Source organism: Lampris incognitus, chromosome 16 (assembly GCF_029633865.1).
Source record: "Lampris incognitus isolate fLamInc1 chromosome 16, fLamInc1.hap2, whole genome shotgun sequence".
Classification (NCBI taxonomy): domain Eukaryota; kingdom Metazoa; phylum Chordata; class Actinopteri; order Lampriformes; family Lampridae; genus Lampris; species Lampris incognitus.
Genome location: NC_079226.1, coordinates 39,049,278 through 39,063,862, shown reverse-complemented (window position 1 = coordinate 39,063,862; position 14,585 = coordinate 39,049,278). Strand labels below are relative to the sequence as shown.

The following is a 14,585-nucleotide window of genomic DNA, read 5'->3' as shown; positions in this document are numbered from 1 at the left end:
TGTGACTGAGACCTTTATCTACCTAAACTATAAAGGGTAACATGACTTTTTTTCTCTAATTACATCTGTTTCACAAGTGTAATTTATTGTATTTTAATAAGAGATCTCGCTCCCGTTTGCATTGTTAAAAGTTACTGCATAAAAATTCTGTTGTTAACTATATCTAAGTTACAACTGAAAGCTCTTATTTTTTCCCCAAAGAGTGAATAAATGCTATAATGCAATTTAAAATGCAGTTTCTACTGTTTCTATCAAATTGCAACCCCCCTCCCCCAAGATCAGGTGGAGGGGTCCTCAGGGTAGATCAAAAATACGCAGGGGGTCCAGGACCCCAAAAAGGTTGAGAACCACTGACTTAGGGAATGAATAGGGGTTTTTTTTACAGTTAATTTTACAAATTATTACATTTTCTTCATAAAAAAGTGTAACATCCGCATTTTTTACCCTTTTTTATGAAGAAAATGTAATAATTTGGTGCGTTATGTAATAAACCACCGAAATGTATGTCTTGATTTGAAAAAAACGTGGCGTTATTACATAATGATGTGAAAATGTATTACATTATTACATAATGCGGCGTTATTACATAAATGCGGCGCTACAGACCCTTTAGTCCAGCGGTTAGCTATGCCTCCTGCGGTGCGGGCGATACGGGTTCGCTTTCCGGCCGCGGCACTTTCTGTGGTTGCGTTGTCCCCTGAATTCGCTACTATATATATATATATATATATATATATTAGCGAAGCAGCATTGTAAATAGCGTGACAACTAGTGTGTGGTTGGACCGTGTACAATGCGTCTGTTTTTCCGTCGCTCCCGAACGCACACGCCCTTCGCTCGGCGTGACGTCACCGCCGACACGCCTCCTCCTCGCGAGGGGTTCGGTCTCCGGCCAGCCTCGGTTGCGCGATCCCGGCCCGTCGCCGAATGCTCCGGCAGCCAGATTAGCGGCTACCGTTTCCCGCTGGCCGCCTCACCCGACCCAAAAAAAAACCCCAAAAATTGGGAGAAACCGTCGTTGTTGCCCGCCGCCGTTTCGAAGGGAGGCCGTCGTCTGGAGAGGTAATAATTCAACTCACTGTACTTTTCAGCCCCCCCTTTGTTGCTAACGTTTGGGTCGAGCTGGCGTCGATTAGCGGCTAAAGTTAGCTAGCCAGCGATGTAGCGTTAGCTTGCTTTGGGCCGTGTAACTGTGTGTCGGTAAGTAGCCGGCGCGTTGTCGGGTGTGTCGTCGAAGCTAATGTGGCGCCGGCATATCGGCCCTTTGTGTGTGTTTCTGCTCGGCCAGTTCGGCCCTCCTAACATGGACGTTGTGGCTCACAAGCCTTGGGAACTACCATTGCTCACAGAGCCTGTGTTAGCCATGACGTCAGATTTGGTTTGACAGCTGTTATTAGCCCGCAGTAACTATCTAGGAATTAACGAAAGTTGTGTCCTACAATGTTTTTGTTTTTTTTTTCTCATAGATCATGGCGGATTTCTCGGTGAGTTAAAATCCTTACATGATTATCCATCTTTTATGATGCTTATGAAAACATATTGTAATGAACGGATGTTACCATGTTGAATGGACTATTTTGGTTTCATTATCTTTTGCTTATGAGGACAACGGTGCTCTCATCCCTCTTTTTTTTTTAACTGTAGCTGGCAGATGCCATATTAGATGACGTCCCAGGCCAGGCAAGCAAAATAGGGACCACTAACCCATCTGCCCCTGCAAACAACCCCCCTCCTGCTACAAACCCAGGATGGCCTGGCTCGGCCCCTGGCGCCCCGGCCCAGCCCTCGGCTCCGGGTGACTTTCCTGGGGGATCATCTGGCCCGGGAGCACCAGGGCAGTTCCCTGGAGGGCAGGGTCCGTTTCCTTCCAGTCCCGGAGCTCCAGGGCAATACCCCGGACCTCCTTCAGCACCTAGTGGTTTCCCACCAGGTCCTGGGATACCAGGACAATATCCATCTGGACCAGGGGCTCCAGGGCAGTTCCCATCTGGCCCGGGAGCTCCCAGGCAGTTCCCGGGGCAGTACCCACCTGAAGGAGCTCCGGGACAGCTACCTGGAGCTCCTGTTCCCTACCCTTCTGGACCTTTTCCGTCTTGTCCTGGAGCACCCCCTGGGCCCTACCCTAATGTGCCTTTCCCAGGGGGTCCACCTGGAGGGAATGGGATGTATGGACCTGGTGGCCCAGGCACCTTTCCCCATGAAGCTGGTCCAGGCTCATTCCCTGGATTTGCTGGTGGAGCCTTCCCTCCAGTTCCCGCTGGATCATGGGGCCCACCTGGGGGTGGAGGTTTTCCTCCTGCCCCTGCACCTGCCCCTGGACCCTTTGGCCCTGGGCCCATGGGACCATATGGTGGACCTTCGGCTCCAGGAGGCATGCTGGTAAGTATCAGTACTGTTTATGAGGAAGTAATGCATTTTGCGCCCTTTTCTTTCACACATAATCTTGTGACGATTGCTGCATACTAACTAGATGTATTGCGAGCCAGCTGTGGTTTGCAGTGAAGCATCTTTTCACTTGGTGTGGGTCCCTCTGGAATTAAAAGTCTAAAGAATTTAGTCACAAGCTAAATGCTGGCAAATCTTTGGCTGTGGGTGGTAAATTCTCTGACAGGTTTGCCTACACTGCCAGCCACTTCTGCGGGTCACCAATCACTGTAAATATGTCCTATTCCTGTCTAAAACAACTAGTTGGCCAGAAATAAGTGAACTGAAGTAATGGTTTTTCATATTTAACTGTGGCTGGTAGAGGAAGTGTGTACTGTTGTGATTCACTGCTGGGTTGTGGAGGCTTCGGTGAGCGCTGTATTCCGATCACTTTTTAAAGCAGAAAAAAACACAAGTTAAAACAAGAGCTGAAATTACTTAGTTATGAAAACTGTATTCTTGTCTTTCAGCCGAGATATAACCCACCATATTATTGAAAACAATGAACTCAGCTTTTCAGTCGGACCAGGACATCATCTCCAGAATCAACTTGTGGTTTGATTAGGCTTTTGAAATGTTTCAAGACCGAATTCATACAGCTAAATAGGCCTTATAAAATGTATGAAGACAGAAGTCATCCAGCTAGAAGTTTTAAACTGCCTTGGAGGTCCACGACTGTATTAATCAAGTGCAATATGACTTTTGCCAATTTTAGTTTACTGTATAAATCTTGATGCATTTTTGTAATTGATACTTCTCTCTAATAAAACCATATTCTGTGTAGGCTAACTGTCCTGACTACCTTGACACCGATGTACCCAATTAACATCAAACAAATGTCTTGTTTATTTGTTTCCATCTTTGTCCTTAGAAATGAAAACACTGATACATTTTTCATAACTTTGTAGTTCTACAAATAAAAGAAATTGGATTTTTTTTGTTAGGTTTGTGAGCTTGGCGTTATATTTGATGAATCACAGTTAGCTTGCAGAAGAGTGTCGATGCTACTGGGGAGATGATGACTCATTGTGTTGTTGTTGGACTTAGTATGGAATGTGGGTGAGGTCCGACATTGAATAATGTTCAACTTAAATTTTTATATTTTTGCTGACGTGATGCCTACAACCTTAAGGCTCCTTATTTCAGTCTATTAATGAATAAATTTGAACTTTTCTACTATTACATTTCTACACGCCCTCGGACATTATCAACAGGGTAAACAATTTTTTGCAGTGTTTTCATTTTTTCCAATCAAGTTTTACTAAAAAGATACAAGATGAGAAATGAACTCTATTTTTAGAGAGGCTGCAGGAGGAGACATATTTTACTGATTTGGAATCGAACTATTTCTTCCAGATGGTGCCCTACGATCTGCCACTCCATGCTGGAATCATGCCCCGGCTTCTGATCACTATAGTTGGGGAGCCTGTCCCCGGGAGTGACAGGTATGAACAGAATTTTTTGCACAAAGATATCTGATAAGATGTGTTGCAAAGGCATAACTGTAGGCTTCATGACCCCACCTTCCCATCAGTGTTGACTGATGGGAAGGTGGGGTAAATAGACATGGTTGTTGCTTTCATTGAAAGTGAAAATCTTTGACCTTTTGCAGCACTGTGTCTCTTTAAAAATGAAAATGTTCCTCTGAATTAATGGTATTGTTATGCTTTTTTCTCTTTTGTTAGTACTGTACTTACACTTTATCAGAGCTGTGATAATGAAGAAGGGTGTGAGATTAATGCACAACGATCTAAATTGCCTCCTGCTTGTAGGTTCAACGTTGACTTCATCAAAGGCACAGACGTCGTCTTTCACTTCAACCCGCGGTTTCACGAGCAAACCATTGTCCGAAATTCCAATTTGGGCGGACACTGGGGACCAGAGGAACGGGAAGGAGGGTTCCCCTTCGTTCAGGGTCGTCGTTTCGAGGTACGGTGTTAGAGCAGCAGGAATCATCCCCCAACCATGTAAAACTTAACATGCTTTAACATCTGGCACTTACAAGTAACATCCATTTTGACCTCATTTCTCTTAATCTATAATGGAATAATGTGACATTTAACTGGAAATTCCACTGATATTGACTTTCAGGCTGTTATTCTGTAAAAGACATTTATTTTTGCGTGTTTTGCGTAGTGGTTTTTCTTAAATCTTTTGTTGATATTCCAATACGTTCATGAGTCTTAAGGTATGAGCCCTGAAGATTAAGTTCTCAGGGTTTGAGAGAAGGGTTTGTTACCAGCAGGGGACTGATTTAATTTCCCTAAATACAGATGCTAGGGCATCTGGGTAGCGTCGCGGTCTATTCCATGCCTACCGACATGGGGATCGCTGGTTTGAATCCCCATGTTATCTCCAGCTTAGTCGGGCGTCCCTACAGACACAATTGGTCATGTCTGCGGGTGGGAAGCCGGATTTGGGTATGTGTCCTGATTGCTGCACTAGCGCCTCCTCTGGTCAGTCAGGGCGCCTGTTCGGGGGGGGGGGGACTCGGGAAATAGCGTGAGCCTCCCACGCACTACGTCCCCCTGGTGAAACTCCTCACTGTCAGGTGAAAAGAAGAGGCTGGTGACTCCACATGTATCGGAGGAGGCATGTGGTAGTCTGCAGCCCTCCCCGGATCAGCAGAGGGGGTGGAGCAGCGACCGGGACGGCTCAGAAGAGTGGGGTAATTGGCCAGATACAACTGGGGAGAAAAAGGGGGAAAAATCCAAAAGAGAAAGAGAAGAAAAAAAAGATGCTTTGAGCAAAGCACTTGCTTCTACCTGCTCTTGCAGAGCCTGCTCAGTGGCCAGCACTTGATGACTGGTTTACCCATGTGGCGATGTGTGTGAATTTGAATCAGGGTGCTACTGGAAGAGAGTTTGTGTCTTCACTCTTCACTTTGTCTAGAGAAGCAGAAATTCTAAGTAAAAACAAAAATACCAAAAACATCATCCTAACTTCCTAATTGGCTGACATGACCCAGCCAGCTAGTCTTTTCTCAAATTGAGAGATTTTTTTGCAATCAACAATTGCTTGCTTAGATGAAGACAGAGTAGGGGAAAAACAAGCTAGAAATCTTTTCTGGTGGTATTGTATTATATTAGCTATCTCTTTAAAGCTGTTACTGTCTTATTTATATTATCTTTAATGTCTACTGTGCGCCAGTGATATTTATTATTCCCCCATTTCAGCCATTAGGAGTATCATGCAGGGATGTTGTGTGGATGTAATGGGGTGTTATGTGCTATATTTTAAGGTGGATGGATGATTGTGTGTGTGTGTATATATAGATATATATCTACTATACTACTACTTTCAGCTGGTCCCATTAGGGGTCGCCACAGCGGATCATCCATTTCCATCTCGTCCTGTCTTCTGCATCTTCCACTGTCACGTCAGCCACCTGCATGTCCACCCTCACCACATCCATAAACCTCCTCTTTGGCCTTCCTCTTCTCCTCTTCCCTGGCAGCTCCATATTCAGCATCTTTCTCCCAATATACCCAGCATCTCTCCTCCACACATGTCCAAACAATCTCAAGCTTGCCTCTCTTGCTTTGTCTCCAAACCGTCCAACCTGAGCTGTCCCTCTAATATAATTGTTCCTAATCCTGTCCTTCTTCATCACTCCCAATGAAAATCTTAGCATCTTCAACTCTGCCACCTCCAGCTCCGCCTCTTGTCTTTTCATCAGTGCCACTGTCCCTAAACCATATAACATAGCTGGTCTCACTACCATCTTGTAAACCTTCCCTTTAACTCTTGCTGGTACCCTTCTGTCACAAATCACTCCTGACACTCTTCTCCACCCACTCCACCCTGTCTGTACTCTCTTCTTGACCTCTCTACTGCACTCCCCGTTACTTTGGACAGTCGACCCCAAGTATTTAAACTCATCCACCTTCATCACCTCTACTCCTTGCATCCTCACCATTCCACTGTCCTCCCTCTCATTCACACATATGTATTCCGTCTTGCTCCTACTGACTTTCATTCCTCTTCTCTCCAGTGCATACCTCCACCTCTCCAGGTCCTCCTCAACCTGCTCCCTACTCTCACTACAGATCATAATGTCATCTGCAAACATCATAGTCCACGGAGACTCCTGCCTGATCTCGTCCGTCAACCTGTGCATCACCATTGCAAATAAGAAAGGGCTCAGAGCCGATCCTTGATGTAATCCCACCTCCACCTTGAACCCATCTGTCATTCCAACCACACACCTCACCACTGTCACACTTCCCTCTTACGTATCCTGCACCACTCCTACATACTTCTCTGCCACTCCCGACTTCCTCATACAATACCACACCTCCTCTGTCAGCACTCTGTCATGTGCTTTCTGTAAATCCACAAAGACACAATGTACCTCCTTCTGACCTTCTCTATATACTTCTCCAAAGCAAACATCACATCTGTGGTGCTCTTTCGTGGCATGAAACCATACTGCTGCTCGCTGATCATCACCTCTCCTCTTAACCTAGCTTCTATTTCTCTTTCCCATATCTTCATGCTGTGGCTGATCAACTTTATACCTCTGTAGTTGCTACAGTTCTGCACATCACCCTTATTCTTGAAAATCGGTACCAGTTTGGTTCTTCTCCACTCCTCGGGCATCCTCTGCTTTTCAAGATTGTGTTTAATAATCTAGTTTAAAACTCCACTGCGTGGTGTCCAGGTGGCGTGGTGGTCTATTCCGTTGCCTACCAACACGGGGATTGCCGGTTCGAATCCCTGTGTACCTCTTGGCTTGGTCAAGCGTCCCTACTGACACAATTGGCCGTGTCTGCGGGTGGGAAACCAGATGTGGATATGTGTCCTGGTTGCTGCACTGGCACCTCCTCTGGTCAGTCGGGGCACCTTTTGGGGGGGGGGGGGGAACTGGGGGGGAATAGCATGATCCTCCCACACGCTACTTCCCCCTGGCAAAACTCACTGTCGGGTGAAAAGAAGCAGCTGGCGACTCCACATGTATCGGAGGAGGCATGTGATAGTCTGCAGCCCTCCCTGGATTGGCAGAGGGGGTGGTGCAGAGATCGGGGTGGCTCGGAAGAGTGGGATAATTGGCCGGACACAACTGGGGAGAAAAGGGGGGGTGGGGACTCCACTGCCATTTCTCCTAAACATCTCCATGCCTCCACAGGTATGTTATCTGGACCAACCACCTTTCCACTCTTCATCTTCTTCATAGCTGCCCTCACTGCAGCCTTGTTAGTCCATCTTACTTCCTGATTCACTATCCCCACATCGGCCCACCTTCTCTCTCTCTCGTGTTCTTCATTCATCAGCCCCTCGAAGTACTCCTTCCACCTTCTCAGCACACTCTCCTCACTTGTCAGCACATTTCCATCTCTATCCTTCATCACCCTCACCTGCTGCACATCCTTCCCAGCTCGGTCCCTCTGTCTAGCCAATCGGTACAAGATATAGTATGTATATATGTTTGTATACATATATACACACACTGGGCTGTATGCTGTAGTATCCTCGATTGCCCAACACAAATTTCTCTTGTGAGACCTATAAAGTTGACCCTTGACCGTCCCCGATTAAATCCTAAGTGCAGCAGGGCCAAATGCGGTGCCTCCAGAAGTGACGGACATAGCTGTAGTTTTTTTTTCCTCTTCTGTTTATCTCTGTACAGCTCAAGATCCTGGTGGAGGAGGATATGTTTAAGGTTGCTGTGGATGGCACCCACCTGCTGGAATACGAGCACAGAGTCGGTGGGCTGGAGCAGGTCAACCTGGTCCGCGTGGTTGGAGACCTCACCCTCTACAGCGCCGCCCCAAGCATGATCTAAACCTTCTGACCCATGTCACATGGTGTGATGGGAAGCCTGGGTCAAACTTGACCCACCGTATTTGAAATCCTTTCAAATACTGTGACGCAATTTGGAGGAACTTGTGAGGCACATAACCAGCCGAGTCATACCAATCTGTCCACCTGGCACTTGTTGATCGAAGCACAAATTGACCCAGGTTTGATACATTATACCAGGCAAAGTCATTTGTAGCTACTAAAAAGCGCAGTGTATTTTATGACAATGATATCTGTAAAGTAGCCACTGAGTTGAAATGTACCTTAAGCCGTTATTTCAAATGTTTTACGGCAATACTAATTTATACCCAGTGGAAAGACTGCAGGCCAAGAAGGAAAGTGTTGTATCGCAAAGATTTTCTTTTTCTAATTGAATGCTGCATTTACTTTATTTTGTTTTTGTATGCGATACACATTTACGGTGTCGATGCATGGGAGTATGATGCTGAAAATCATTGTATATTCTATCTCATTGCTTGACGACCCCTGGAATTTGAACCATCGCTTTGCTGACCTTCCAATATACACTATTTTATTTTTTTTTAGGTCCGGTTCATTTGTACAATTATTTATGTATCAAGTTTGAATCTTAACTTTCTTCAGTATTATTCCTTTGCCTCAGTCTTTTGACCGGAGGCTCAAGTCATGTTTTACTAAATACGATTTAATGATGAAATCACATCTAAACCTAAATTACACGATTAGGACTGAAATGTCCATGCTGGAACGGGGAGAGTAGAGGACTTATAAGTTGTTGCCAAAGACATAACAGTGGTACAGTATTTTGAGAATATATGCTTATGAATAAAGGAAAGAAAAAACAAACAACAGCCTAGCGTTTAAATAAGATTATTGTGTGCTTCTCTTGAGGGCAGCATGGGGATAGGTGATGTTAGAGGGGTCTCCCAGCCGCGTTTCTCAGGGAACGTCTGGTTCCAAGTGCAGCAGCAGCGAGAATGGGGGGGGTGCAATACCGCCTCTCTCCGTCAGGGGGAAGCACGCAACTCCAGTGCGCCGGAGGAGGCGGGCGCAGCGGAATCGAAAGTGCCGAATGAGTGCGCCTTCGGACAAAATAAGTTTTGCGCCCCCCCCTTCCTCCTCCTCCTCCTCAAAACACAAAAGCGGAATTCGGCCGCCCTCCGGACGAGATGAATGGCTCAATGTATTCTACGAGCAACGTCGTGGACATCAAACTCAAGAGGGGACCGGCAGGTAAGTGGCGGACGCGTTTGAGGGGGGAGGGGGGGGGAGGCGCGGACGGCTAGCAACTTTGCGCGTAAGGCTAGCCGGCTAACTAGGAGCACGGTGACCGGGCAGCGGGTTAGAATGCCCGCTGCCAGCGCTGGCCAGCCCGGACTGCCTGCCTGCCCGACCAGGGCGGACTGCTGAGCCCGGTAGCGGGACCAAGCTGATGTAACCCTACTCTCTCCCCAGGGCCAGGGTGTCCCCATGGTCAGGGTGTCCCCGTGGCCAGAGTGTCCCCATGGCCCGGGTGTCCCCATGGCCAGGGGTGTCCCCATGGCCCGGGTTCTGAGTAGAGGAGACGTGCTGGTGTACATAGCGTTTAAAGCCGGGGAGAGTCTTGCGAGGCCTGCGGGGACTGCCAGCCACCAGCCGGTCGCTGGATCAATGGCGTTGTGCGCTCCACGCCAGTTCCCCAAAAGCACCAGACTAGAGAGAGAGAGGGGGGATTAATAACGTCCGTTATTAGTTGGGGTGCTGTCACAACCGGGGTGGCTCGAGGCTGATTGTCCCTGCACGCGCGTTATGTAACGTTTTGTGGTTATTCGTGACGTGGTGATGGGGGGGGTCAAAGGTGTGTGGTGGACTCTGGTGTTGCACAGATCCCGCATGCACTTTGGTCCATTCACATCAACGCGTCGTGGGAGCCTTCCGGTGAACAAGGAAGTCCCGTTTCATGTCTCTCTCCCTTCCCCCCTCCCCCCCCCCTGGTTTGACTGTCTCTCTGTGGACTCTTACAGGCCTGGGCTTCAACATTGTGGGCGGGTTGGACCAGCAGTATGTTCTGAATGACAGCGGCATCTATGTGTCCAAAATCAAAGAGGACGGGGCGGCAGCGCTGGACGGACGCCTGAGAGAAGGGGACAAGATAGTAGCGGTAAATACCCACCCCATATGAACGGATGACCCACTACCACTGGCTACGTCTGCCTTCTCGGGTGTTGCACACGGTGCCATTCAGGTTTAAGAGTTCCTGATGTACTTGCGAGTCCATCCCTCTTATCTACTGGGGGACAACCGGGACGACCCAAAGAAATTGTTCCACAAAATGTGTTTTATTTGTGGGCCGGTATGGTTGACTCGTGCTTTATAACATCCATCCATCCATTATCCAAACCGCTTATCCTGCTCTCAGGGGATGCTGTGGAGCCTATCCCAGCAGCCATTGGGCGGCGGGTGAGGAGACACCCTGGACAGGCCGCCAGACCCATCACAGGGCCCGCATATATTCATTTGAAAATCCCCAATCTTCATTTCATCAACAATAATGTGAACAATATGTATGGTTAAGGGTTGTCGTATAAAATGGGCGAGTTTTGCCTCGACAGAACACGAGGGTTAAAGGAAAACCCCGGTGTTTTTTTTTTTAATCTAAACCCCATTTCCCCGTCGTTGGGAGTCAACCCAAGTGATGGGTGGCAGAATGGTTCAAGTTGATAGAGCACCAAGCTGCAATATCATCCTTGGCCAAATAACGTCCTCTAAAAGAGCATTTTGTGGCACTAACAGGCTCGCGATGTTTCGAAAAGTGTCTGAAAACGCTTTGTATTATGAGAGGACCATCCCAGTACGGTCCAGCTTTCTTTTCTGCACGTCTCGCCAAGTATCTCATACCTCCGCTGTTGTCTTGCTGCAGCAGCTCACTCCTTGCCAGATTATGGAGCTTCTGCTCCTGGTAGCAAATGGAGTGATCAGAATCGGCTTTATTAGCCAAGTGTGCACACGCACAAGGAATTTGACTCCGGTACAACTCGTATATAACTGCATGATTGATATCGTGGCTCTACAGACACCTCTTATGACATGCTGTGCCTGTGCCAAGAAGGAGCTCTCTGAGTGAAAAAGGATTATGTTGCAGCTTGGTGTGCAGCAGTCGGCTGACGCAAGCTTGCTCAATACTGAATCATTTTAAAAGATTCTGCCGCACATCACTCAGCTAAACTCCCCGTGAAAAGAAAACAGGGCTTAGGTTAGGAAACACCAGTTTTCTATATAAACGAGAGTAAACATTCAAACAATTCACAATTTGATAGATATCGACCGAACAAGTCAAAATCAAAAAGTCAAGTCGAGTCAATTTTATTTGTATAGCCCATTATCAAAAGTTACAAATTTGCCTCAGTGGGCTTTACAGCAACACACCATCCTGTCTTTAGACCCTCACATCAGATGAGGAACAATTCTCTCTAAAAAAAAAAAAAAAAAAACAACTTTAACAGGGAGAAAAAACGGGGAGAAACCCTCAGGGAGAGCAACAGAGGAGGGGTCTCTCTCCCAAGACAGACAACGTGCAGTGGAGGTTGTGTGTACACAATTTACACAATACAACATAGAAAGAGGACACCAGAATTATAATGAAATTATAAAATATATGAAGAATATGACATAATAATAATAATGAGATTGTCCCTTGGTGTGTGTGTGTGTGTTGGCCCTGTGATGGACTGGCGGCCTGTCCAGGGTGTCTCCTCGCCTGCTGCCCAATGACTGCTGGGATAGGCTCCAGCATCCCCGCGAGCCGAATTCAGATAAGCGGCTTGGATAATGGATGGATGATCAAACAGAAAATATAATTCGGACAACGATTTTACCCAAATTTTGCCAACTGGGATGAAGATTGGTACCGTATGTGACTGACTGACAGAAAAATGAATGAGGTGAGGAAATCAGAATTTCACATTTCAGGAAGTGTTTTCTCTCGTGTGGTTTGTGCAGATAAACGGAATCAAGCTCGAGGGTCTCACGCATAACGCAGCCGTGGAGTTATTCCGCACCGCAGGGGAGGACGTGGAGCTCCACGTACAGCAGAAGGTAGGTACTATGATTCCACGTGGGATTCTGGGTCCTTTCAGTAAGCCCCCCCACCCTCCACCCCATGACAAATCAATGGGCCTCATTCATGAAATGTTCTTAAGCACAAATTTGGCCTTACATGCTCATGGGTTTTCTTTAACCCTCAAATTTGCCTTCCAGACGGCAGCAATGCCTGATGGTTATTCATAGCGCCTCCCAGCTGACATCTGTCGTCCACCTCTTGCAACTAGCAGTCACCCAGGCTTGCAAAGACGTTAACGTTAGCTAGCGTGTGTCTAAGTTCAGGGGTTACCCAGGCCCCACCACTTCTCTGTGAGACAAACTGAAAGTTCAGGGGTTACCCAGGCCCCACCACTTCTCTGTGAGACAAACTAAAAGTTCAGGGGTTACCCAGGCCCCACCACTTCTCTGTGAGACAAACTAAAAGTTCAGGGGTTACCCAGGCCCCACCACTTCTCTGTGAGACAAACTAAAAGTCCAGGGGTTACCCAGGCCCCACCACTTCTCTGTGAGACAAACTTAAAAGTCCAGGGGTTACCCAGGCCCCACTACTTCTCTGTGAGACAAACTGAAAGTTCAGGGGTTACCCAGGCCCCACCACTTCTGTGTGAGACAAACTAAAAGTTCAGGGGTTACCCAGGCCCCACCACTTCTCTGTGAGACAAACTAAAAGTTCAGGGGTTACCCAGGCCCCACCACTTCTCTGTGAGACAAACTAAAAGTTCAGGGGTTACCCAGGCCCCACCACTTCTGTGTGAGACAAAGTAAAAGTCCAGGGGTTACCCAGGCCCCACCACTTCTCTGAGACAAACTAAAAGTCCAGGGGTTACCCAGGCCCCACCACTTCTCTGTGAGACAAACTTAAAAGTTCAGGGGTTACCCAGGCCCCACCACTTCTCTGTGAGACAAACTAAAAGTCCAGGGGTTACCCAGGCCCCACCACTTCTCTGTGATACAAACTAAAAGTCCAGGGGTTACCCAGGCCCCACCACTTCTCTGTGAGACAAACTGAAAGTTCAGGGGTTACCCAGGCCCCACCACCCTCTGTGAGACAAACTAAAAGTTCAGGGGTTACCCAGGCCCCACTACTTCTCTGTGAGACAAACTAAAAGTCCAGGGGTTACCCAGGCCCCACCACTTCTCTGTGAGACAAACTAAAAGTTCAGGGGTTACCCAGGCCCCACCACTTCTCTGTGAGACAAACTTAAAAGTTCAGGGGTTACCCAGGCCCCACCACTTCTCTGTGAGACAAACTAAAAGTCCAGGGGTTACCCAGGCCCCACCACTTCTCTGTGAGACAAACTGAAAGTTCAGGGGTTAGCCAGGCCCCACCACTTCTCTGTGAGATAAACTAAAAGTTCAGGGGTTACCCAGGCCCCACCACCTTTTGTGAGACAAACTAAAAGTCCAGGGGTTACCCAGGCCCCACCACTTCTCTGTGAGACAAACTGAAAGTTCAGGGGTTAGCCAGGCCCCACCACTTCTCTGTGAGATAAACTAAAAGTTCAGGGGTTACCCAGGCCCCACCACCTTTTGTGAGACAAACTAAAAGTCCAGGGGTTACCCAGGCCCCACCACCTTTTGTGAGACAAACTAAAAGGGTAAAATATTACCTGGGTGTGTAAGAGCAAATTTGTGCATAAGAGTATTTCATTGATGAACTTTTTTTTTAATCATTGTAAACGTAGTTTTGATTACAAAAGATTTTATGTGGTTGCTTTTTTGCGTCTCTGTCTTTCAGTCCTCGTCACACATGAACGGACCCAGCGGCGGCAGCTCACAGCCCAAGTCCGACTCTCACGTCTCCCTGGGAGTGCTGGTCGCCGCGGTGGGAGCGGCCGCGGCCGTGGCCTTCCTGTACATGCGGATTCAGCCATACTTTAGGAAGCACTTTTAATCACACTGACTCTGTCTCTGTTCACATTTCAAGACCAAAAAAAACAAAAAACAAAAAAACAAACACAAAAAAACTCGACCGAGAGGCCAAATAACGGAGGAGGGTGAAACGCTGTATTTTCAGAACAGTAGGTGTTGATGTCACTTGACTTTCTCCATGTGCACGTGCATTATCGGATAATCATAGCTCCTTGACCCCCGTCCCTTTCGCACCCCCACGCCGCCAGGTTTAGCTTGACCCCTAACCTCGTGACCGTGCAGGGAGGGGTATACACACATCGCATCGCCGCCGCAGAGCTGAGCTCCTCGGCCAGCGCCGGACCTCTTACCCTGTCCGTCGATATTGTAAAGACGTGACGCAGAAACGTGCGCCTGTGGCGCCAGCTTCCGTGTCCCACTCGGGGCGA

The 14,585-nt window shown here is 47.7% G+C and overlaps 2 protein-coding genes across 3 annotated transcripts; both read left to right on the top strand.

The window, feature by feature from the left end:
- Positions 1-867: 867 nt before the first annotated feature.
- Positions 868-9,044, top strand: lgals3a (lectin, galactoside binding soluble 3a). Of its 2 annotated transcripts, XM_056295872.1 has the most exons (6): positions 868-1,062; positions 1,467-1,484; positions 1,645-2,379; positions 3,781-3,869; positions 4,197-4,353; positions 8,054-9,044. In XM_056295872.1, the coding sequence occupies exons 2-6, from the start codon at positions 1,470-1,472 to the stop codon at positions 8,207-8,209; spliced, it is 1,152 nt and encodes a 383-aa protein (XP_056151847.1). In that variant the 5' UTR covers positions 868-1,062; positions 1,467-1,469; the 3' UTR covers positions 8,210-9,044. The 2 variants fall into 2 exon arrangements, with proteins under 2 accessions (XP_056151847.1, XP_056151848.1); XM_056295873.1 differs by lacking the exons at positions 3,781-3,869; positions 4,197-4,353; positions 8,054-9,044 and adding an exon at positions 2,895-3,304.
- A 245-nt stretch (positions 9,045-9,289) lies between these two features.
- Positions 9,290-14,242, top strand: synj2bp (synaptojanin 2 binding protein). Its single transcript, XM_056295343.1, has 4 exons — positions 9,290-9,438; positions 10,209-10,345; positions 12,184-12,279; positions 14,024-14,242. The coding sequence occupies exons 1-4, from the start codon at positions 9,375-9,377 to the stop codon at positions 14,177-14,179; spliced, it is 453 nt and encodes a 150-aa protein (XP_056151318.1). The 5' UTR covers positions 9,290-9,374; the 3' UTR covers positions 14,180-14,242.
- The last annotated feature ends 343 nt before the right edge of the window (positions 14,243-14,585 follow it).